This window comes from Puma concolor, chromosome B4, assembly GCF_028749965.1.
Source record: "Puma concolor isolate L17-30 chromosome B4, mPumCon1.1.hap2, whole genome shotgun sequence".
Lineage (NCBI taxonomy): Eukaryota > Metazoa > Chordata > Mammalia > Carnivora > Felidae > Puma > Puma concolor.
In genome coordinates this window covers 142,382,646-142,407,102 of record NC_141673.1, presented here as the reverse complement: position 1 = coordinate 142,407,102, position 24,457 = coordinate 142,382,646, and the positions used below count along the sequence as shown (strand labels likewise).

Below are 24,457 nucleotides of genomic sequence, written 5' to 3'. Positions count from 1 at the left end.
CCTAGCAGGTCCCAGCAGGTCCCGGCCACCTCCTCCTCCGGGGACCTCCGGCCGGGCGGGGGCGCCAAGCGGCGAGGAAGCCGTGCAGGGGGTGGGGGCGGGGCCGCAAGGAGATCCCGGAAGTGACGCGCAGGCGGAAGTCCCGCCCGCTCCGGCGGAAGTCCCACGCATCCGTCCACGTTCCCTCGTGTGTGGCAGCTGGCATGGCGCACTACAACTTCAAGAAGATCACGGTGGTGCCGTCCGCCAAGGTAGGCGGCCCCGAGGGCTCTTCAGCCCTCGCCTCTCCCTGCCGGGGGACTGGGAGAGCCCGGCCCGTAACTCAGGGATGGGACAAGGGTCGCCTGCTCCGGGCTGCCTCTCCTCCCAGGCCACGTCCTCCCAGATGAGGGCCCTCCGGGGTTAGGGGTTCCCCCAGGCAGCAAGGCTCCTTCTTCAGGCCCTTGCGTCAGGCGTCAGGGTCCCTCCTCAGGGGCCAGGGTCCCTCCTCAGGGGTGAAGGTCCGTCCTCAGGCATCAGGGTCCCTTCTCAAGTGTCAGTGTCCCTCCTCAGGGGCCAGGGTCCCTCCTCAGGATTCAGGGTCCATCCTCAGGGGCCAGGGTCCCTTCTCAGGCGTCAGGGTCCGTCCTCAGGGGTGAAGGTCCGTCCTCAGACATCAGGGTCTCTTCTCGGGCGTCAGGGTCCGTCCTCAGGGGCCAGGGTCCCTCCTCAGGGGCCAGGGTCCATCCTCAGGCATCAGAGTCCCTCCTCAGGCGTCAGGGTCCTTCCTCAGGGGCCAGTTTCCCTCCTCAAGTGTCAGGGTTCGTCCTCAGGGGCCAGGGTCCCCCCTCAGGCATCAGGGTCCCTCCTCAGGGGTCAGAGTCCCTCCTCAGGGGTCAGGGTCCGTCCTCAGGCGTCAGAGTCTGTCCTCAGGGTTAAGGTTCTGGCCTCAGGCGTCAGGGTCCGTCCTCAGGGGTGAATGTTCGTCCTCTGATGTCAGGGTCCTTCCCCAGAGGTGAGTGTCTACTCCTTGAGTGTCAGGGATCTTCTCCAGACCTTGGAGTCCTTCCTAGAGAGGAGAGGTTCCTCCCCAAGAGGTGGGGCGGGTCAGGGAAAACTTCGTGAAGTAGGTCAGGCTTTTGAACTGGCGTCTTACGGATTCCTAGACTCCGCTAACGGAGGGGATGGGGAGGCCTCTGGGCTTGATGTCTCTGTTTGCACTGGGTACACGAGCAAGAGTCGTGTACATTCTCAGTCACTTTCCACACCTAGGTTTACTTATTTAACGTCCTTCCAAAGTCAAAGATACGTGGATTGAATTGCAGAATTTTTTCCCTTTGATATTTTTTCTGGTTTATGCTTGAGTTCTATGACTAAAGTTTCAGAGGGTTCTAGGTATTGGAAATACAGGTGAGATTAAGAAAGTGTGTGATGAGGCTCCTTGGGTGGCTCAGTCAGTTGCATGTCCTACTCTTGATTCAGCTCAGGTCACAATCTCAGTTTGTGGGATCGAGTCCCGCATCAAACTCTGCACTGACCATGTGGGATTCTCTGTCTCCCTCTCTCTCTGCTCTTCCCCACTCGCTCGTGTGTCTCCGTGTCTCTTTTTCTCCAAGTAAACATTTTTTTTTTTTTAATAAGGGATAAAATTTATTTAGGCAGCCATCTGCTAAATGTTTTTTAAAAGCCAAAAACTATGAACATGAACCAAGTTGGATATAAAAGAGTAAAGATTTAGTTAGGAAAAGTGTTTGTAGTTTAAAATGTATGGTATTGTTAATTGTTGGTTTTTGAGGTTTCAGATAAGTGGATAGAAAATAAACATTTTTGGTGTACTGTCTCTTATTTAATTACAGGACTTTATTGACCTGACATTATCGAAGACTCAACGGAAGACTCCAACAGTTATACATAAACATTACCAAATTCACCGCATTAGACATTTTTACATGAGGAAAGTCAAATTTACTCAACAAAATTACCATGACAGACTCTCACAGATTCTAACAGATTTCCCCAAATTGGATGTAAGTGATTCTGGGGGACACATATGGCAATATCAATGTGAGCTTTCAGATAATTTATAGCCAGTTTGTGTACTTATCTGACAGATAATGAAGGAAACAAAATTATTCACTGGTCAGACTTTGTGAGTTCATGGCAAAGCTGGGAAAAGAACACAGGTTTTTTTTTTTATTCCTTAGTATTCTTCCTTTCCCCCAAACTAAACTCCATATAAGAGGGCCCAAAGCTATCTCCGCCACCTTTTTTTTTTTTTTTTTTTTTTTTTTGTAACTTCTAGGATTGCAGGCACCAACCCAAGCTCTATAAAAGCTATGGATTGTGAACCTGGCAGCTCACCAACCTGTATGGGCTTCCTCTTTCCAAGGCTCCTTTGTGGCCTCAGGTTGTAGCAGTGGCCTGAGGTCCACCACTGTTTGTTTCATCAGCCAGTGATGGTCAGTTCAGCACTGTCCTCTCTGTTGACTGGTGGGAAGAAATTGCCTGGGGGAGCTGTGACTTCTGCATTCAGCTAAAAGAGTTGAAGTCTTCACTCTCTAGCATAGTAGAGTTTACCTGTTGATTAAGCCGTGGAAAGCCAAGAGCAGACACTGCTCGTGAAATCCCCGTGTAGGAGAACACTGCTGCAGGGTTATTTGGGGTGGGCTCCACAGTGCAGGGTGAGAGCCTAAATTGGCCACTGTCCCCAGATAGTCCGTAAAGCTAGGTTAAGCCAGGAGGCAAAAGTTGGTTTATGTGACAAGAGTTTCTTTTATATTTAAGGTGACAGTAGTTTGTTTAAAAAATTACAGATGTGCTTAAAATAAGAGTAGAGATTTTTGCTAGCGGACAGGCACTTAACTTTACACGTGTCTCCTGGGCATGCTGTAGGTGCTCAGTAGAGGCTCGTTGAATGGGTGGATAGTTTGTTGGGAAAGGGTGGGTACCCTAGAAATTACCTAGAAGGAACCAGAAGAGTAAGATGATTGGAAACTGGTGTGATATTTGGAAACACCTGATCTGGGCAAAAAATGCTTTGAACTAATTAGCACCAGATTTTTGTGGTTCTTTGTAAGAAGTTTTATCTTTTTCATCCTTGGTATCATTTTTTAATACAATACATTTACATTGTGAACATCATGTATTCCTTTTTTCTTTTTTTTTTTTTTTTAACGTTAGCTATCCGAGAATTTTAGAGCAGAAGGTTAGCATAGTTACGTTCATGGAATCATTGATATGTACTTATCTAGGTACATATCTAGGTACTTATCTAGGCCCTGGGAACACAGTAGTAATAAGTCCCTGTCCTCATCTAGTGAGGGGAAAGGTTGTAAACCTAGAAATCTCTAGAGTTTGCAGCAGAGATCTGAAGGAAACGAGCTGCGGGGCTGCCTGGAGAGAAGCACTGTAGGCGCAGAAGCAGCAGGTGCAGAGGCCCCGAGGTACAGAGTGTGAGGTCTCAAACAGGAAGACCCATCAGGGTGTGTGAGAGGGAGGGTACCTGGAGATGAGTCAGAGATGGTGAGTCAGTGAGCCGCCTGGTACAGGGCTTGAGTTCTGTTGTTAGGGAAACCTTCCAAGTTGAGTGTGGGATGTGCCGAGCTTTGACTTCTCTTTTAGAGGATGCGTGGCCTATGGGGTTAGGAGACCCCTTGAAGGTTGACGCACCGACATAAACAGCTGGTGGTGGTTGGAAGAGCTGAACTTGCTCGTGGCATCTTGGGCATCTTGCAGTTGCCATCCATCCGGACGGGGAAGTGGGGCATTTTGAGGACGAGGAAGGGGGTGGTTTGGACGCGTTGGTCTGAGATTCTGGTAAGGTGTCCGAGCAGAAGTGCGAGTAGTCTGGAGCTCTGTGAGAGGTGTGGCCTGGAGATGTGCGGTGGCACTCAGGAGCCCGTCAGTGCCTTTAGATCCACGTGAGGTCACCTAGGAGCTGAACCTGGAGAGAAAAGTGCTCCCAGGAACTCTGATGTTTAATGTTGGGTGGAAGCATAAGCCAGCGAGGGAGTTTGAGGAGCGGCGAGGGGAGAGAAGAGCCAGACAGTTGGTCCCAGAGGCCAGTTGAATGGAAAGCACCAGGAAGCGTGAGTGGTCAGCTGTCTGGTGCTGTGGAACGCTCCGGTAAGATGAAAGGAGTCCGGGGAGGGAGCTGATCTGATGAGCCGCTCTAAAGGACGGGTGGACACGGTTCGGACTACACTGGGTTCAAAGGAAGAAGAGCCAGTACCTCTCTGTGACCTTCCCCAAGAAGGGGAGCAAAGGAACGGAAGGGCTGTGGGTTCAGGGAGCTTTCCAACTGTTAGAGCTGAGGGGGAAATGACAGCGCGTTTGCAGGCCTGGTTTCAGCTCTTGAGTAGGAGGGGCAGGGGGTCTGGTGCACAAATGGAGACCTGCAGATGAGGTAAAGGGGGATCAGTCTGGGGCCCAGGCTAGATGGGCAGGCAGAAGTGACCCCTGAACTCTAAACAGTCCTCAGTCAGGAGAATGGACCGGGGAGGAGATCTGGGGTTTGAAGAGCGTGGAAAAGGCAGGACATACTTCAAAATTATTCTTCAAGAATTATTGACACATGGGGATGAGAAACCTGTCCCAGAATGACCGCTTTATTTCTGTTTTAGGATATCCATCCATTTTATGCTGATTTGATGAACATTCTCTATGACAAGGACCATTACAAGTTGGCCTTGGGACAAATAAATATTGCCAAAAATTTAGTGGACAAGTAAGGTATCTTTTAATACAGTGTCTTTTAAATTATTGCCTGAGGTGAAAAGTATCTTACATCTTTTTATTTCTTTAAGCGTGGCTAAGGATTATGTGCGGCTTATGAAATACGGAGACTCTCTCTACCGCTGCAAGCAGCTGAAGCGAGCCGCCCTCGGCCGGATGTGTACAATCATCAAAAGACAGAAGCAGAGCTTGGAGTATTTGGAACAAGGTACCTCTTTTACGTAAGCAAGGACAGTGTTTAGTGTGTGCTGTTAAGGTCCTCGATTCTTGTCAAGAACTTATTTTTAGGGTGCTCTTTTTTGTTTTATTTTAGACCTAACAGGATCAAACCATTCCTCACCCATCCTTTGAGAAACTGTGACAGGCTAGTTATTACTGAAAAAGCAGCTGGTGCTTAAAATGCTTATGAATTACTAGTACAATTTTTTTAAATGTTTACGTATTTATTTTTGAGAGAGAGAGAGAGACAGTACGATCAGGGGAGGGGCAGAAGAGAAAGACACAGAATCCGAAGCAGGCTCCAGGCTCTGAATCCATGAGCCTTGAGATCATGACCTGAGCTGAAGTCAGAAGCTTAACCGACTGAGCCACCCAGGTGCCCCATAAATTGTTTGTTCTATTAAGAGGACTTGGGGCGCCTGGTGGCCAGTCGGTTAAGCATCCGACTCTTGGTTTCAGCTCAGGTCAGGATCTCACAGTTAGTGGGATTCAGCCTCGTGTTGGGCTCTGTGCTGACAGGGTGGAGCCCTGCTTGGGATTGTCTCCCTCTCTCTCTCTGCCCCTTCCTGCTTGTGCTCTTTCTCTCTCTCAAAAATAAACAAACATTAAAAAATAAATTTAAAAGTAAAGTTTAAAAAAAAATCTTAAGAGCTTTTCAATATCTGGGGCGCTTAGGTGGCTCAGTTGATTGAGTATCCGATTTTTGATTTTGGCTCAGGTCATGATCCCAGGGTCGTGGGAACAAGTCCCATGCTGGGCTCTGCACTGAGCATGAAACCTGCTTAAGATTCTGTCTGTCCCTCCCCCACTCACACACATTGTCTCTCTCAAATAAAAGAGGGGCGCCTGGGTGACTCAGTCAGTTAAGCGTCCGACCCTCGATTTCGGCTCAGGTCATGATCTTGAAGTTCACGAGATTGAGCCCCATATAAGCCTCCATGCTGACAGTGGAGGTCCTGCTTGGGGTTCTCTTTCTCCCTTTCTCTCTTCTCTCTCTCTCTCTCTCTCTCTCTCTCTCTCTCTCTCTCTGCCCCTCCCCCACTCATCCATGCATGTATGTGTGTGTGCACGTGCACACCCTCGCTCTCAAACTTTAAAAAAGTAAAAGCTTTGCAATATGTGTTAGCATGAAATTGCCACTCCAGCTTTGTTGCATGATAGTTTAATTAAAGCTAGTTAAATTAAAGGACGGTTCTGAATTAAAGTAGTATTTCTAGTGAAACAGGTGTTTGCCTCTATGCATAGATTTTTACGCTGAAGTCTTGAGTCCTCTGGGTTTGTTCCCCCTTTCCTGGCATCTTACAAATGATTTGCGACAAGCTTGTAGTACTTGACTGCTTTGTTTAGTCTTGAGGGTGGCCTCAGGGTGTCACCGCCTTGCCGGTGATGCACCTAGTCGTTGCGTGGAACTAGCCCAGCGCCTTGGCAGGAAGTGGTGGCATGCACGTTTGCTTCCAAAATGCTTTCCATATATCCCGCTTAGTAAGAGCGGTCTGGGCACCGCTTAGATGTGTGTTTCTGGCCCCACTTTTGACCTATTGAACAGGACTGTGGGTACAGCCAGAGTCGGGAGGTACGCTGCTGTGTGCTCTGGTGCCTCTGCAGGCAATTTTTTTTCTATTCATACTTTTTCTGTCGCTCACGTTGTAAATGTTGGAGTGGGGTTAGTATAACCATGGGCCAGGAGTACAGCTAAGTGAAGCAGACCTTAAAGTTTGAGTTTCTTAATTGCTCTTAAGAAATCAAACACATGTTATTTCCCACAGTGCGTCAGCATCTGTCCCGTCTGCCAACTATTGACCCGAATACGAGGACCCTGCTCCTGTGTGGGTACCCGAATGTTGGCAAGTCCAGCTTCATCAATAAGGTTAGTATGTGTCTGGTGATGATAACGCAAGTGACCGAGGACCTGAGACCCAAGGGCTGCTATGTCCTGCCGTGTGGGCTGGAGGATGGCCAGCCAGTTAGTCTGTCAGCACTGTTGTCGGCTTAAATAGCCGTTTACTTGAAGGGAGGACTGACGCTGTCTGAATCTAGGTTTCGCCTGCTATTTCTGTTCTAGTGTGCATTCCCTAAGTTTCTAAGGGATTTGAGATGTTAAGTCCGGTTTTGTTAACACGGAGAGCCTTTCCCAGGACGTACTGTCTCAGCCTCATCTGGGGCTGGTAGTGCCATAGGCGCTGGGGTCTACCGTGGCAGGCTGCACTCGCTGAAGTGGGCTTCCTGAGGCACTACGTGAATGTCGCTGGTTGACGTGTCACTGCTCACATCAAGTATTTGGTCCCCGTAGTGGGAAGTGGCTGAGTTGCTCTTGATTTGAGTGAGTTCATTAATTGGGACTCGAGGGTGCTCTTTATTTAGTAACTTAGTGCTTCAAGACCACTTGGCTGAGTTTGAGGGACTTGAACAGAGTAGAAACCGCATGTAAAATGTCGGTTCATAAATAAGTAGATAAAATAAAATGTCAGTTCACGACCAACAACAGCTCAGGTGCCAGACAACGACAGTTACATATGTGTGGTGCTTGCTGCCAGGAGCACTTCCACTTGAAGCCCATTTGCAGGTTTTTATTTTGTCCCCGAGTTGTGCTGACGTGACAGGCTGAAGCTCTGCGGTGTCTGGGCCGATGTCTCAGATGCTCGTGAGCCAGTGCTGCGGCACTAAGCCACTGGCCACTTGATTAAAATTAAACAACAAACAGTTCAGTTCCTACGTTGCACTGATCACATCTCAAGAGTTCATGGGGACGTGTGGCTGGTGGGCCCCGCATCAGCAGTGTAGATAGAGCAAGTCTGTCTTCACAGCAAGTTCTGTGGGGCATTAGTGGGGCTGGGGTGGAGCAGAGCAGAAGCTGATGGGTACCCTCCCGGTGCTGGGCCTTCCTCCCCTCCCCGTCCCGTATTTGGACTCTTGTGTCCTGGCCTCGCCTGGTGGCGTGAGGAAATGGAGCCTGTCCGTCTGTCAGCAGCAGCTTCTGACATCAGGAGTATAATCATGGGAGCTCTCTGGCTGTTTGGTTGTTTTGTCTTACTGCCGAAATCATTAGTCTCCATAATGTACAGGTGCCACATTTACCTTCTTTGACCGGGAATAAGGTTTGGAGCTCATGTGATTGTGGAAGCTTTCGTTGTTTTGTTTCAGGTGACGAGAGCCGACGTGGACGTCCAGCCCTATGCGTTCACGACCAAATCCCTGTTTGTGGGGCACATGGACTACAAGTACCTGCGTTGGCAGGTGAGCGTTCCCACCGTCAGACATGGGGGTCACGTCTGGGTGGTTTTGTGAATGGGGTTTGATTTTGGTGGTCCCTGAAGAACTATAGTCTCTCCCCAGGTCCCAGTACACTTACAGGAAGACTCCGAAGGGGTGGGACAGGTTCTCGGGGTCACCAGGAATGTCCTCATGAAGAAAACTCCCAAGCTTCGCCGCTGCCCGAGTGCAGTGCTTGTTTTTCTGCGAGAACTCGGGAAGCCGCCAGCTGCCAGAGCAGATGGCTACATCACATTAGCAGTGGTGCTTCTCATGAAACCAGAATCTCCTTGTCGTTTCTGACCCTGTCCTTAGAAAGGATGTGCATTAGCCACTTAAAAGCATGGGGCAGTTTCCACAGTTGAATTTAATTTTGTAAATGATAAAGTCATTCCTAACACCTGGGAGTGTTTGCCAGTTCTGTTCTCTCTGTCGGGGCACCCAGTAGGCTGAGTCAGTAGAGTGTGCGACTCTTGATCTGTAGGTCATGAGTTCTAGCCCCATGTTTGGCATAGAGCATATGTTTAAAAAAAAAAAAGGGAGGGGGCGTCTGGGTGGGTCAGCCGGTTGGGCATCCGACTTCAGCTCAGGTTGTGATCTCACAGCTCGTGAGTTCGGGCCCCACGTCGGGCTCTGTGCTGACAGCTCAGAGCCTGGAGCCTGCTTCGGATGCTGTGTCTCCCTCTTTATCTGCCCTTCGCCTGCTCGTGCTCTCTCTCTCAAAAATAAACAAACATTAACAAAAATTACTTTAAAAAAAAGAGAGAGGAGTCCTTTTCTCTAGGTCATTGACTGGTTCTTCAGTGAGCTCTGCAGGGTCGACTCATCCCCCCCTTTTTTGTAATATTTAAAGAATAGGTACTGTTCCGTCATTGCTTTTTTCATTATGTCAGTTGGGAGACCCACGTCTTATTTACTAGTATTGAGAGGGCCGGGTTGGGTATGTGAGTCACCTCCAGGATATGCTGGGCAAGAAATTTGTGGGTATATGTGCTTTGGAGTAACAGACCTGACGCTTAGGTTGTCGATACTCCCGGGATTTTGGACCACCCTTTGGAGGATCGGAACACCATTGAGATGCAGGCCATCACGGCCCTGGCTCACCTGCGCGCCGCGGTCCTATATGTGATGGATCTGTCCGAGCAGTGTGGGCATGGGCTGAGGGAGCAGCTGGAGCTGTTCCAGAACATCAAACCTCTCTTCATCAACAAGGTGCGTGTGGGGACGGGTGTTTGCCGTTCATAGCCTGTGCCGCGAGGATAATCATTTCATTTTTTTTTTCCCTGTTCCAGCCTCTTATAGTTGTAGCAAACAAATGTGATGTGAAGCGGATAGCTGGACTTTCTGAAGACGATCAGGTAAACTGTCTGAATGTTTTGAGTCTTACGTACTAATTCTAAGTTTATTTGCAGACAACCAAAGCCGAGAAGGAATTTCAGCAATACTAGTAAAGATTTTTATTCCACAGTTGAGATCATTCCCTCAGTGGTTTGTTAGTGGCAAACTACACCTGACATTTTCTGTCCTCTGCTCTTGGAGGCTGTGCAAGTACCTGTGCATTTGGCAGGACGGCGTGTTTAACCCCGGAAAGGTCTTGTGCTTCTTTAGGATGCGACTGTTCTCCGACCTTGGTGCCTGGAGGATGCAAAGCGCCTTCAGACGGGCTTTGGCCCTTTGGGTCTCTGCCGGCTGGTTGCCCAGAGCCGCGCTTCCAGAGGAGGTTCCTGGGAGGGGAGGTCGGGGGGGGGGGGGTGTCACGTGCCTGCCACACACATTTGTGGGGGAAATGAGTTTGGGAGGTAAGCGTGGAGTGAATGATGAAGAAGGGGCACCTGTAAACTTGCCAGAACTGTGAGTACATAGTGTTCGCTGTGTTTTCCACGAGGCAGGTAAGGTGGTTAGCCCTCATTTTCCACCCACACTTGGCCCCGCAGCTCTCTGGGGATAACTGCCTGGAGAAGGTTGGCACTAGTAACAGAGCTTCTCAGATTCTTGGACGCACCCAGGCCTACAGGGCCAGTCTGGGAGGCACCCCGCGTGGTGGGTGACACTCGAGTTTTAAGAACCAGTGCGCTAGAGTAATCTTGATGTGGCTGCGTCTCCTGGGGCATGTGCCACCCACCAGCTGCGTGCAGAGGGTCTCTTCCTGGCACCTCTGTCTCATGCTGGTTGGACGTCTTAATACCTGGGGAGAGGGTTTTGAACAGCTGTACTGGTTTAATGGGCACTGCAGCGCATTCATCAAGTTACTAACTAGGTAACCACTGATATCAGAGGATTCACTTGTTTGAAAGGACTCAGATCCCTATTAAGTAATTTCAGTTTTTTAGGTTAATCACTTTGGAAGCTGCAGACAGGGTTTGGGTTGTGACGACCAAAGGTTAGGGTGAGTGTTGCACCAGGTGCTCAGGCTTCGGGTTGAAACGTGTCTGGGTTTCACCGTCTGCCAGCCGTGATGGGGTGAGGTCTCCATCCTGGAGTCACTGGTGGCAGTTGCTGCATTGCTGGGCTACCAGTCAGTGATGTCATCAGGCAGATTGAAAAATCTGAAAGCCAGTGGGTGGCGGATGCCATTGCGATGTGACTGTTGGGTTAACACTAGGGTGTGGCCTGCAGCCTGCCCTGGGTACGCCATCCGTGCTCTGACCGTGGAGCGGCACCACGTGAGGAACATGGTTACGGCTAGCTCAGGTAGAGGCACAGTGGCTTGCATCACGTGCTAGTCGGTGGTGCGGTTAGCTGTCAGACCCCGCTGTTGCCCAGGACCACTGCTGCTTCCAGGAGAGGAGGAAGTCTAACTGGTAAGTGGGAGCCTGTAGTAAAGGTGTTTGACCTTGTTCATGAGCAGCTTACCTGTCACAGGATTGGCCCCCTACGTCTGAATGAGGTGGCCTTGGTGAAGAGCTACGCAAGTGAAGCCTCTCCTTTGGAGTGCAGTGATTTATTCATTTTTGTATTGTTTTCTAAGGAATTCTCTTAGGCTGCAGACTCTATGCATTTTATTTAAAAATAGTATTGAAAACATCTTAAAAGTTTTGTATCTTGCTCCTTTTTAGAAGGTAACATCTCACAGAATGTTCCAGAGAGCTTCTGGTTTGCTTTTGTAGTCTGGTTTGATCCTCCCAGTAGTATTTTCTTTGTCACAGAAGAATATGGGGGGGAATCAACATTTTGGGGAAACGTCCTTTAGAAGAATTTGCAAATGAGCCACGGCCAGGCTAATTCGCATTTCTGATCCCTACATGAAGAGCAGTAAGAGTTGTCTGTAGGGAAGTAGAAATAAATAATGGCTCTCTTGTTTTCCTTCTGTCTCTGCAGAAAATATTTGCAGATTTGCAGGCCGCAGGATTCCCCGTGATTGAGACTAGCACCCTGACGGAGGAAGGGGTTATTCAGGTGAAAACTGAGGTCAGTGCTCCATCCACACCTATACTGCCTTTCTCGTGAGAGGTGTCTGCCGTGGGGAGAGGCTTTCCGTCCAGGTTGGAGAGCATGTGCGCCACACTGAGCCCTGGCTTCCCCCATCCCACACAGTCCAAACGGGGTTTAGAGGGATGATCTGACTCCCTCCCTGGGGGGGTTGAACCTCGTGCACAGCCTGCTGCCCTTCTTGACCTGCCGGGATGTCTGTGCCAGCTGTACTGTGAAACTTGTTCAGAAGCAGGGAAAAAAAAACAAGAAAAGAGACATTTCCTGTTAGATTTCACATGCGATTCTGATCATTTTACGTCCTTGTTATTTTTACCTGAAGGGAAAAGAGATGGCAGGGTCTGATGCTGTTGGTTGGCTTGGCGCTGTCGCTCCAGGGCCCAGGGTGGGCCTTGAACCTGGCTAGGGAACACGGCGCGAGGGTGACTGGTGGTGGAGGCAAGCCCAGATGGGACATGGGGTGCTGCCCCAGCCTGGGCCTGGCCTGGTAAGGGAGAGGCCTGCTCCCTCCTGAGCGTGTGGTCTACCCCCGGGGGGTCACCTGGATCTTGGGGTGATCCCCAAGATAGCACCAGTGGATGTGACTCCTGAGGAAAAGCGCAAAGCGGGGCCCAAAGCTTGGAACACAGTCTGCTGGTTATTGCGGAGTCTGGTTCCTCTCCCACACCCCCACCTCCAGCCCGGAAGGTGGGTGCCTTGTGAGTCATGTCCCGTTTTCTCACCTTCCCAGGCTTGTGACAGACTTCTGGCGCATCGGGTTGAAACCAAAATGAAAGGAAATAAAGTGAATGAGGTGCTGAACAGGCTGCATCTGGCCATGCCGAGCAAGAGAGATGACAAGGTGAGGCTGCCCTTCCCAGGAACTTGGGAGCGAGATGCCTATGCCCTCTGTCCGCACACACCAGCACCTGCCTCATGCAGGGCTCATGGATGAGGCTCATGGGCGCCGTGTGCGCACACACCCACCCCTGTGGGCATCATAGTGGGCTTGAGTTTCTCGTCCAGAGGAACGGTTGTGTCCTGAAGTATAAAAGTGCCAAAAGGTAAAGCCTGCTGCTCGCTCCACCAGACGTAGTTACTGGTAACTGTCTTGACGTTCCCATAAGTCTTTCTGGTGTGGGAGGATATTTTTCAAAAAATTTAAACATAAACGTGTGTTACATTCTTTAAAATTATTCTGTTTTCTTGCTGTTACAAACAGTGCTCTGTCGCATGTCTTTGTGCATAAGTCTTTTATTTGCAGAGTGCGTTTTCAGTAGGCCATTGAGAATGACATTGTCTCCCAGAAATGCCTTCCTGGGATATGCTCCGCGTCCCCTCATCATTGGCTGCTGTCAGTTTAATCGGTGGTTCCTTTAATGATCAGTTCAGGCAAGCATTTTTTTAAATTTTTGAACAGTTTATTTTTGAATAATCTCTACACCCAACATGGGGCTTGAACTCACAACCCTGAGATTAAGAGTTGCAGGCTCCACTGTGCAAGCCAACCAGGTGCCCTGCCAAGCCTGCATTTTTCATGTACTTATTGGCCTATTAGTTCCTCAGGTCATTTATCTTTTACTCGTTTAATTTATAATTTTTATCTTAAGGAAATGAGACTCTTATATGTTCTTTTTTAAATAGGCTCCATGCCCAAATTGGGGCCCTTTGTGGGGCTCAACTCACAACCCTGATACCAAGACCTGAGCTGAGGTCAAGAGTCAGATACTCAACTGACTGAGCCACTCAGGCACCCCCAGACTCTTGTATGTTCTGTGGATTTTGTTTTTTTTTTGTCATTTGCTTTTTGATTTGGGTTTTCTTTCTCAGCTTCAAAGAAATTATATGTTTTTAATATATGCTATGAATATTTAATAATTTTCTAATATATGCTGTTAGCTAATATCAATATTTTTTTACGGTAACTAGGTTTTGTGTCCTGCATAGAAAGACCTCCCGTTCATTCCAAAAATATCTTGATAATATTTTTCTCCTATACTTTGTCCTGTACTTAATTATCTTAATTTTACCTGTTTTGAACAGAAGTTTTTGCTCAGTCTTGCATTTGATTTGTTCTTAGGCAGCAGGTAGAAGCAGCCACCCAGCTCTGTTTTTGCCTGGCTAGTCCTTAATCTCAGGACTGAGATTCGAATACTCTATGTTTTCGTTGCCTTCTTGTATGGACTTGCTTCGTGTCTAGATTTCTGTTGTCTGCTTTGTTTTTCTCTTGTATCACTTTTGTTCATGATTTTCTCGAGAGTCTTGGTGTTTATTTTTTCTAGATAAACTTTGGATCAGCTGTGGAGTCTTCCTGGTTTCCGTGCCCAGCTGGCCCTGCTCCGCCCCCCAGTCTGTTGGTTCTGAGTTGGTCTGGCTTCACCTTGCCCTTGCAGACGGAGAGCGTGCCTCTGGCTTTTCACTCTCATGTTCCTTTTGCATTCAGCAAGGTGTTTCATGTCACTCTTTCTGGTGATGTCTCCTCAGGAAAGGCCCCCTTTCATCCCTGAGGGAGTGGTGGCGCGCAGGAAGAGAATGGACATTGGGGAGCCCAGGAAGAAGCGGGTAGGTCTACTCTCGCGGGTGCAGAAGGCCATGTGTGGGCACTGAAGGTGTCCTGGCCTTTACCCTCAGGCTCTGTGACCACAGCTGTGGCCGATGAAGGCCCCTTCCCTCGTGAGTGGGAGGGAGGTGGCTGTGGACACTGCGTGGATGTGAGCCGTAGAGCCAGCCGGGAATGGCCGGGCTGCACAGGCATTAGAGGGACGGGCTCTCAGCTTAGGGCGGAGGCTGTCTCCTGGGGCAAGGGGGTGCCTGGCGTTCATGCGCCTGGAATGCTGGCAGGAGCTGATAGAGTTATCTGTTCTTTGGTTTCAGGAACGAGACCTTGAAGTAGAGCTGGGAGACGACTACATCTTGGACCTTCAGAGTAAGGGCCAGCATCCCTGTCGGGACGCTGTGGGAGGGCTTCAGTGCCCTCTTGCCCTGTGGCTGTACCTTCATCTCTTTCTTAGAGATGAGGCTGTGTGTGGGTGGTTCTGTGGCTTCAGGAGGAGGGTGGTTTGCAGCGTGCATGGTGCAGGTGCTGGGGCCACTGCTGCCTTTGTCCCCCCTGCCCCCGCTCGGCCCGTGGTCCCAAGGTGCTGGGCGACCCAGGAGGTATTTGGAGACCCTCTGCTGTGCTGTTCTGGGGTGTTATGTGCAGGCACTCTGTTGTCTTCATGGAGCGATGTGTGTAAGAACTCATTTTGGGCACATGGTGCTTGAAGGTATTAAAAACTGCAGTGAACATAACTTTTTTTTCAACCTCAGAGTACTGGGATCTAATGAACTCTTCTGAGAAACATGATAAGATACCCGAGATCTGGGAAGGCCACAATATAGCTGATTACATCGACCCCGACATCATGCAGGTTTGTGTCTCCTGTTGTATTATGTGATTTTTATTACTTCTGTGTCCCTGATCGCACAACCACAGCTGTCTGCCCAGCCGTACGTGCTGCCCTCATTCCTTATGCGCCGTGAGCTTCTCCAGCCGTCACTAACAGCCTCTCCCTCCAAGGCTCTGCTCCCTGTGCGGTTTCGGCCACGGCCGCCTCTGTGGGGCAGGTGCGTTCCGGTGGCCACGAGCCCCTGTCCTCCAACCCAGCCTGTTCTCCTCTCCTGGACCTTTGCTTAGCCTGTGGTGTCCACGGGTCCTTTCACTTTAAAAACAAAACTTTTCTTTTTTTTTTTTTTTTTTTTTTTTAATTTTTTTTTTCAATGTTTATTTATTTATTTGGGACAGAGAGAGACAGAGCATGAACGGGGGAGGGGCAGAGAGAGAGGGAGACACAGAATCCAAAACAGGGTCCAGGCTCTGAGCCATCAGCCCAGAGCCTGACGCGGGGCTCGAACTCACGGACCGCAAGATCGTGACCTGACTGAAGTCGGACGCTTAACCGACTGCGCCACCCAGGCGCCCCAAAACAAAACTTTTCCTAAGCCCTGGGTCCTTCTTTCATTGCTCTGCTGCCTTTCTCTCCTCAGTGAAGCTTTTTGAAAAAACAGTGTTTCCCGTCAACACTCCCTCATTTCCTTCCTGGATGCTGCCCTTGTACCATTTCAGTCTGCGGGTCTCCAAGGAGGAAACCCTACATGAACCTCCTCATCCCTGTTCCTGTTCCTCGTTTCCTTGAATCCTCTGTACTCTCTGGTGCTTGGTTCTCCTCCTTGCCTGTGTCCGAGCTGTGCACCTGTGCTCTGCTCACGCACGGTCCATGCTCCTGGCTCAGGAGCCAGGTCACAGCCTCCTTCATACTCTACATGTGCCTCCTCGTTGTCGCTCTCTGGGTGATGTCCATTTTGAGCCTGTGGGTTCGCAGCCTGCAACTGGCCTGCCCGTTCCTGCCCACCTCCCTCCCTCCGTGCTTTTCACATCAGCCAAGGCATGGCCGCATCTGACTACAGCATTGCTGTCAGGGTTTCTTTGCTTGGTTATAGAGGGTATTCGTGCGTACGTAATTTGTTCTTTTATTTTCTAGATTTTATTTTTTAAGTAATCTGTATACTTAGTGTGGGGCCTGAAGACAGAACCCTGACATCAAGAGTCATGCTCCACCAACTGAGCCTGCCGGGCACCCTGTAACTTCTTTTTATTTGAACTGTACAGCCAGCGGTGGTGTTGGCTTGTGTTGGCTTGTGTTTGAGGATGGCCTCAGAGTGGATGAATGGGATATTAGAGGCCTATGTCAGCTCACATAGATGAGTTCTTAGTTCTTCAAGGACAGAGGTTCTGTCCTGGGTCTGTTGGGAGTGCTGGGGAACAAGGGAGGTGTCATGTGCACGTGTCCCCTCAATGTCTGGAGTAATTGGTGAAGAGAAGGAGACAACATAGAAGCGCTCACGGGGTGCCGTGGGCTTAGTGCTGCACGGTCTTCATTTCCTCCCAGGTGCCGTTTGCTGGGAGCTGAGTTCTGGGGCATCCTGTGTGGAGCCAGGCGCGGGCGCTTACTGCCCCTGAGAGGCACATGAACGTGGCTACGCTCACGAGGTTTTCATTGTTGAGTTTGTTTAATTCCTTTTCAAGAAATTGGAGGAGTTAGAAAAAGAAGAAGAGCTGAGAACGGCGGCAGGCGAATATGACAGCGAATCCGACAGCGAGGACGAGGAGATGGTGGAGATCCGCCAGCTGGCAAAGCAAATTCGGGAAAAAAGGAAGTTGAAAATTCTGCAGTCCAAGGAGAAGAACACACAGGGGCCCAGGATGCCTCGAACCGCTAAGAAGGCAAGTTCTGTGCTTCCAGAGCAGCAGGATGGGTTTCTGCAGCTTTGGATTCTTGCACAGCCCTGCTAAAAGCAGCATGTCAGCCTAGACGTGGCCATGGGATTGCACGTACTTGGTTTGGTGATACGTACTGACTTTTGAGGTTGGTCGAGCCCTGATCTTTTTATTCTGCTGATGGCACCCTTCCTGCTGACATCCAGGCTCAGCATTGTTGGGTTCAGCCTCTCTGCAGTTGTGCAGATTGAGATTGTGATTCGTAATTTGTGACAGTAAAGCCATCATTTAACATGTTCTTATTAACTTCTTTACTAGTTAGTGCTCCTCTTTGCAATTTACAGCAACCTAACGCAAGGCAGCTTAAATCCTCAAGCAACATGTTAACTCCTGTGACTAGTTAGGACAGGGAGAGTCACACTTCAGGCACAAATGAGTCAAATGATGTCAGAATTCTTTTCAGTCTCTGCTCCATCTTTGTAGGTCTTTTTCTCTCCTGCCCCATGCTTTTGTCAGGGTGGCAGGTGAGGCCAGGTCCTGTGGTCACCCTCAAACCACAGGATGTGACAGTGGGGGGTAAGCTTCCCAAAGACAGGATGATGGTTAGGGCAGATACCTTTCGCATTAGTGTGTCTGAAGTACTCTTTTCACATGATGGCAAATGAGTGATTCTTGGTAGGCAAGACCTCCATCTGTTTCCCCAGTGGCGCTCAGTGAGTTTGGGAGAAGCTGCTGTCGCTGGAGTCTGCATCTTGGGGCATGTCATGTTACCTCAGCGTCAGTGATCCTTGCATGCAGAGACCCTTGCAGAGTTGTGCAGAATTCAAGGTCATGAAGTGTATGTCGTCTTGCACATAGTCACAGCCTGGGAGATACTGGTTTCCATGGGCTTCAGTGAACTGTCCAAAAATATGAACATGGGCCCAATTAAAAGATATAATTTCTTTTTTTTTTTTTTTAATTTTTTTTTTAACGTTTATTCATTTTTGAGACAGAGACAGAGCATGAACAGGGGAGGAGCAGAGAGAGAGGGAGACACAGAATCTGAAACAGGCTCCAGGCTCTGAGCTGTCAGCACAGAGCCCGACGTGGGGCTCAAACTCACGGACCGTGAGATCATGACCTGAGCCGAAGTCAGACGCTTAACCGACCAAGCCACCCAGGCACCCCTAAAAGATATAATTTCTAAAAGAAACGTATCATAGATAATTGTAAAAGGTACATTTTCCTGTGAAATTTTTTTTAAGCATCTTATCAAACTAATTTTTCTTAAAACATACCTTTTCCCCTGTGTTTAGGTTCAGCGGAAAGTCTTGGAGAGTGAGATGCGCAGTCTCGGTGTTGACATGGATGACAAAGACAATGTAAGTGCATGCAGATGGTCTCAGTCACATACGTATGTGGACATGTACAGCTTTGCCTTCGAAAACTAGACTCTTAGAAACCTGGGGGGTTACAGACGTGATCAAAGAAGAGATATGAACTTTGAGTATGTCTGTTGAGGAGTGTCACTGGAAGTGGCTGGCTGAGAATGGAACGTGTTTGTCCCACTGCTGTCCATATGCCCCGTGGGACAGCTCAGGACACTCAGCTCAAGGGACTGTGCTGCTAATGCAGGGGTGTCTTCATCATACTCCATTCTTGTTCACCACGTGAGAATTTAAGAATGCCTTGCACACTCCCATCGTTTTGCATTAAAAGTCATCCCTGAGCATCGGACTGCTCCTGGGCATTACGGTGATGTTTCAGTAATAACATCAATGGTGTGAGGTGGCCTCTGCACTTTCTTCTTTCTCTCTCTCTCTTTTTTTTTTTTTTTTTTAATATTTCATTGTGTATGTATACATCGAATTCTGTTTCAGGTTAATGAAAATACGAAAAATACCAGAAACAAGAAAGAAAGAAATCACTTTTGTTCACAGTACACAAAAATAATCTAGGTTAACATGCCGTGTGTATCTTTTTATTTAATTTTTTCTGCAGAGGGCTTTAATCTTTGTTTCTTTAAGATGTAGTTATAACCATATTCTGTATATCGTGTCTATATTTCACTGATGTATAAGCAAATTTTTTTGTTTTTTGAAGTTTATTCATTTTGGGAGAGAGTGAGTAGGAGAGGGGCAAAGAGGGAAAGTCCCACGCAGGCTCCATGCGACAGAGCTTGAGCTCAAAACTGTGAGATCATGACCTGAGCTGAAATCAAGAGTTGGACGCTTAACCAACTGAGCCACCCAGGCGCCCCAAGTGTTTTTTATTTTGGGGTAATTTTTCACATTTTTTTGAGTAAAAAATTTTAGTTTCTTTTAGACCTCAGTTTGGTTGCTGTTCAGAAATTCATTTGCTGTTATATGCTAACTAATTTGGATGTAAATTAAACAAAAAAAAAAAGAATTTATTCACTGTTATAATTGAAAATAATAATAATCTTCAAAGTTATAGAACTCAAAAAAAAAGCATTAAGTACTGATTCAAAAGACAGTTATAACAAAATACCTGAGACTTTTCTGGAAATGATTTATAAAATCCAGAAAATTTGGAACAAATATTTGAGAAAATTTTCAACTTACGTTGTTATAAAAGGAAGAATTTTCAACTTATGTTGTATGAAAGGAAGAATTTAATAATCCTATTATATATAAGATATTTTTCTAAATGACATACATATTGAAAGATGTATCTATGAAAAAATAGAATTTTAATTATGGTTGCATCTGAGGTCTTATCTCAGGTGTGAAGATCATATCTTATCTCAAATGAAATAATCATCAACTCTTGTGAAATTTTACATGATGGTAATGAACTTAATATTAGTTTATCCACATAGATGCCCACTTTTACTTTTAAAAGTCTTAGGGCAAGCTTTATTTTAAAAGTTAACTTGCCAAGAAATTTCAACAGAGTCAATTTTGAGAGCAAAGTATATTCCAGAATAGGTTGATAACATACTAATAGCTGAATGATAGATTTGGAATACTCTGAAGGGAAAAAGCAAAAGGTACAGGATATTTTACAATGTAGAAAATAGGAAAGACAATTCTTCAGTTTTCATAAAACCATTTATTTGGCATTACTGTAAATTCAACTCAAGCCACTGAGTTTAATTCAAAGAGCCAATACATGAATTTCTCATTGTTTGAAGTTGACATTCCATCTAAATGACACTATTCACTACTAGTAAAATCTGAGTTTCCAATTTTTTTTTCCAATTTTATATGACATATTCTTGTCCATCCCAATTATGAAAAATATGCAGGGAAATAATTTAAATGGTCCCATTTCTGTGTTCAAAAATCTATCATTATACTTCAGTAATCTTACATATTGCCAATTTTCATCTCCATGAACAAAACAAAAAACAAAAACATAGTGGAGAAAAAAAGCTACTAAGAAGAAGGAATATACTACACGTAAGTAAATGAATAAATATCTAAGCTCACATTTAGCACGTCATTTTGCCTCTGGGGAACATGACAGAGTTTGAGTGTTAGGAGGTTACTGTTTGTTCTTTATCCAGCCACTAGTCATGAAATCTCTAGCATTTGAAAACTGGTGAGATTTTCAGTTGCATACATAACACTATGAATAATCATCACATACCAATTCATTCTGTTTGGCTCACTGAGCATTTTGCGTGATGTCCCTGATGTGTCCTCCACCTCTAGCACATAGACTATGTGGGCCCATTTCCCTCCAACCTCCCTTGTCCACTCTTTTTAATGCTGTTTAATCTTAATTCTGATTCTTTAAATTAAGTTTACTAAATTCTAGGTGTACACTTAATATTTAGCTTCAATATTGTCAAATGATTTTTCCAGAATAAAATACTAAATCTAATTTTTAAAAAATTCATTTGCTGTTAACTCAGAATATACGGTGATGTGTAAGAAATACACAATAAATTGGAATTAGTGTCTGGTAAGAATACAAATTGGAATAGAATGTCAGAGAACAAAACATAAGCTTATTTTTTATATTTTTTACTTGAACTTTGATTTTGGTGACTGAAGTCTTCATGGAGCATCTTAGGTTCTATTTAGCGACCAGATACATGAGGGTTTGTTGAGTTAACACAAGACGGGCTTAGGTTGTGAATAGTTCAGACCTGTTTTCCTGGGAGCCCAAAGACTAGAAGGGGTTTCAGATAACTATTGGAATTCTGGTCTTTTCTTTGATGAATTATGCTGGAGCATATTCATTTTTGTCTGAGATAACTTTTGCATATTCTGGATTATTTTTTCAAAACATTTCTAGAATTGGAATAACCAAAATCAAAAGACAAATTGTGTTACAGGTCCTTTCCAAAGGGGTTAGACTAATTTGGATTTTAATTAGCAACGTTTGAGACTACACTGCTAGCCTGAAGCGTTATTTTATTTTATTTATTTATTTATTTTTTAAATGTTTTATTTATATTTGAGACAGAGAGAGACAGAGTATGAACGAGGGAGGGGCAGAGAGAGAGGGAGACACAGAATCGGAAGCAGGCTCCAGGCTCTGAGCTGTCAGCCCAGAGCCCGACGCGGGGCTCGAACCCACGGACCGCGAGATCGTGACCTGAGCCGTAGTCAGACGCTCAACCGACTGAGCCACCCAGGCGCCCCTGAAGCGTTATTTTAATGAACATCCATTAGCGTCTGACTTCTGACTGTTCGTTTTTGCAGGCTAACTGCCTGTGCTCCTGTCCAGGTGTTTTGTTCTTTGGGGACAGGACATGGGTGAGTGAGGCGCCCGCCAGCACGAGCACAGCGGCCTCTCCCAGGGGCAGGCTTTGCTTCACCTCAGCGCTGAGCTTCCTGAGGGCTGTCCCTGTGTTCAGGTAGATGGCCCCAAAGCTGGGGAGAGAGGACACACTACAGCGAAAATAGCAGTTAGGATGCTAGTTTCACCACCTAGGGGAAAGGACAGTATTGAGGAATGGCCAGCGTTAGGTAAACGGTTTTTAATGGAGTTACAGTCGCTTGTAACATAAAGCAGCCACATTAAGTGAAAAAGTATGTTTGACGAATAATGTAAAGTTAACTCTGTGTATGTGTGTGTGTATTTTTTTTTTTTTTAATGAGGCAAAAGTTCATTAGAGTATAAGAGAAGATCAGAAAGGAAGAATAGTATGAAATCTCTTTACAGAGAGGGGACATTTGAAAGTGAGTGCCCCAACTATATAATTTTAAAGAGCTTTAGTTTATTTGATAATGGCATTAAAAACTCCTGAGTGTTCTGTCTCCTTGTTGGTGTGATTTCGTCTGTCACCAAGCCTGGGAGCCAGGCTGGGTTCAGGCAGCACTGAATTTGCTGTTTATGCTTCCCAGGCCCATTATGCAGTCCAGGCCAGAAGGTCCCGGAGTGTTACAAGGAAGAGAAAACGAGATGACTCTGTTCCACCCACATCAGTAACCCGGAGCCGCAGCTGCTCTCGGACTCCACGGGATGTCTCCGGCCTTCGGGACGTCAAGGTTAGTCCCCTGTGATGTGCAATAAAAAATAGTGGTCTCTACTGTTGATGACTCCAGGGCTCAGGGCACATACCCGCAGCTACTGTTTAGAAGGTGGGGACCGTAGGTGGGTGCTTATGCCCCTGAGAGACAAGCTGGGTGTTCTGGACCCTTCCCTAGGTGCACCATTCCTTACTGGTGTCCTTTCTCAGGGGTAGACAGAAGCATGGTGTCACAGGGCACCAGGTGGTCTGAGCCGCAGGCCAGCCATGCGGGAACAAGCTAGGAAACTGCTTGCTCAGCACCTGGAGTCCCAAGCCCCCACCTTACAACCAGACCCTGCAGGGACCCAGCCCAGAAGGAGCTGTTTGGGTCAGTCTTTTTTTTTTAAAAATTTTTTTTTTCAACATTTATTTATTTTTGCGACAGAGAGAGACAGAGCATGAACGGGGGAGGGGCAGAGAGAGAGGGAGACACAGAATCGGAAACAGGCTCCAGGCTCTGAGCCATCAGCCCAGAGCCCGACGCGGGGCTCGAACTCCCGGACCGCGAGATCGTGACCTGGCTGAAGTCGGACGCTTAACCGACTGCGCCACCCAGGCGCCCCTGGGTCAGTCTTTTAGGAAAGACATTTTGGATGTACACAGTCTCTTTTGCTGAAACTATTTAAATTAAATGAACACAAAAATTGTTAGTTTCAGCATTTTGAAAATTCAGGTACGAGAGAAAGTCTGTATATAAACTGGCCAACAGTCTACTTGATGGAAACTTGGGATTTCCCTTCCACCATGCCTTTTCCTTCTAGAAATCTGGATTTTAATACTGGCATTATCGTTTGTCCGATGTGAGTATAGTTTCGTGGGCTGGTTCTCTGTTTTCTTGTGTGTCCCTAAGAGGGAGTTACAGCAGATATCCCCTAATCTTCCAGGTTCTTCTAGGCACAGAGCTTGTCTAGAAATAACATTCATTCCCATCTTCATTCTCATTGTGCAGACAGTTGAGTTCCTGCAGACACGGTGGGTAACAGAGGGACTTGCCAGCACTTCTCACAGAGTAGATCTGGACACTTAAGACCTGCTCTTAACTGGTAATGAAAAAGCACACAGACACTCAGCAGCTAACGTGTGTCCTTTTGCTTTCCAGATGGTGAAGAAAGCCAAGACTATGATGAAAAATGCTCAGAAGAAGATGAACCGCCTGGGAAAGAAAGGAGAAGCAGACAGACATGTGTTTGATATGAAGCCCAAGCACTTACTCTCCGGAAAGAGGAAAGCCGGAAAAAAGGACAGGAGGTAGAGTCCTCTGCAGCTGAGATGGTTTGGCCAGACTGTTAGTTTCCTGGTCTGGTCCAGTTTCACGAAACGGGAGTCCTGGCTATAAACTGAAAATTGCGATGACATACCTGACGGGCTTGTTGCTTTGCTGTATGTTGGGGTGTGCAGGTGTGGGAGACGTTTGTCACCGCAATGATGGTAAGGTACCTTGAGCCGACTGTGATTTCTGCATTTGTTGGGGTTCCGATTGCTTCAGGTCTGCAAAACTGGAAAGATTGATTGATGCAAATTTTTGTTTTGATGGAGAAGAGTCTTACTTTCTTCTGCAAGAGGGAACTTTGGTTTGTGTATGTGTATAGTCTCGCAAAGAAAGCATCTCCTTGCAGACGTGGGCAGAAGGTTGGCGGCCCTGCCCTGCAAATGTAAGAGTGAATACCAGTGCTAGATTATTTTCTAGTTTTTTTGTACAACGTGTGCGTCGTTGCAATCTATTTTCAATTAGTTTATCTAAAATAAACTTCTGAAAGAAAGTGGTTTTGGTTGATTTAGTTTGTTTTTTTGGGTTTTTTTGTTTTTTAGTTACAAATCACTGTCAATTTGGCCAAATGAAAAGGGAGAAAAATTCTTTCGTTTTTCAAAACAAAACACTTTTTTGTGGGGTAAAATGTTGCCTCAGGCACTGTAGCAATTGAGCTGGGCGTCCCCTGCTGGGGGAACCCTGAACTGCATATGTTCAGAGAAGCAGACACCCTAACACTCCCGCAGAATCCCCTCCTGGGCTCTGTTTTCAGTTACTCTGAGTGGAATTTGTGCCGTATGTGTCAGCTCAGAACCCCCACAGTGCGATGTGGGAAGTTAGTGTGTCAGAGTATTAAGTGCTTAAAACATTTCTTGACCTTAAAACAGTG

The 24,457-nt window shown here is 47.1% G+C and overlaps 1 protein-coding gene and 1 non-coding gene across 2 annotated transcripts; one reads left to right on the top strand and one right to left on the bottom strand.

Annotated features, from left to right (window-relative positions):
* Nucleotides 1-105: 105 nt before the first annotated feature.
* Nucleotides 106-24,082, top strand: GTPBP4 (GTP binding protein 4). Its single transcript, XM_086715080.1, has 17 exons — nt 106-251; nt 1,836-2,006; nt 4,602-4,705; nt 4,785-4,921; nt 6,699-6,799; nt 8,074-8,166; nt 9,202-9,393; nt 9,474-9,539; nt 11,500-11,589; nt 12,341-12,451; nt 14,074-14,151; nt 14,464-14,515; nt 14,899-14,999; nt 16,655-16,852; nt 18,145-18,210; nt 22,153-22,296; nt 23,419-24,082. The coding sequence occupies exons 1-17, from the start codon at nt 204-206 to the stop codon at nt 23,569-23,571; spliced, it is 1,905 nt and encodes a 634-aa protein (XP_086571206.1). The 5' UTR covers nt 106-203; the 3' UTR covers nt 23,572-24,082.
* Nucleotides 21,358-21,442, bottom strand: TRNAR-ACG (transfer RNA arginine (anticodon ACG)). The gene has a single exon. It is a non-coding gene; the product is annotated as a tRNA-Arg (tRNA).
* Nucleotides 24,083-24,457: the final 375 nt, after the last annotated feature.

Excerpts from the sequence above, each read along its gene's own strand:
- GTPBP4 (XM_086715080.1), top strand. The coding sequence starts at position 204 with ATGGCGCACTACAACTTCAAGAAGATCACGGTGGTGCCGTCCGCCAAG. Across the intron at positions 4,922-6,698 it reads CTTGGAGTATTTGGAACAAG|TGCGTCAGCATCTGTCCCGT; the intron begins GTACCTCTTTTA and ends TATTTCCCACAG. Across the intron at positions 11,590-12,340 it reads TTATTCAGGTGAAAACTGAG|GCTTGTGACAGACTTCTGGC; the intron begins GTCAGTGCTCCA and ends TCACCTTCCCAG.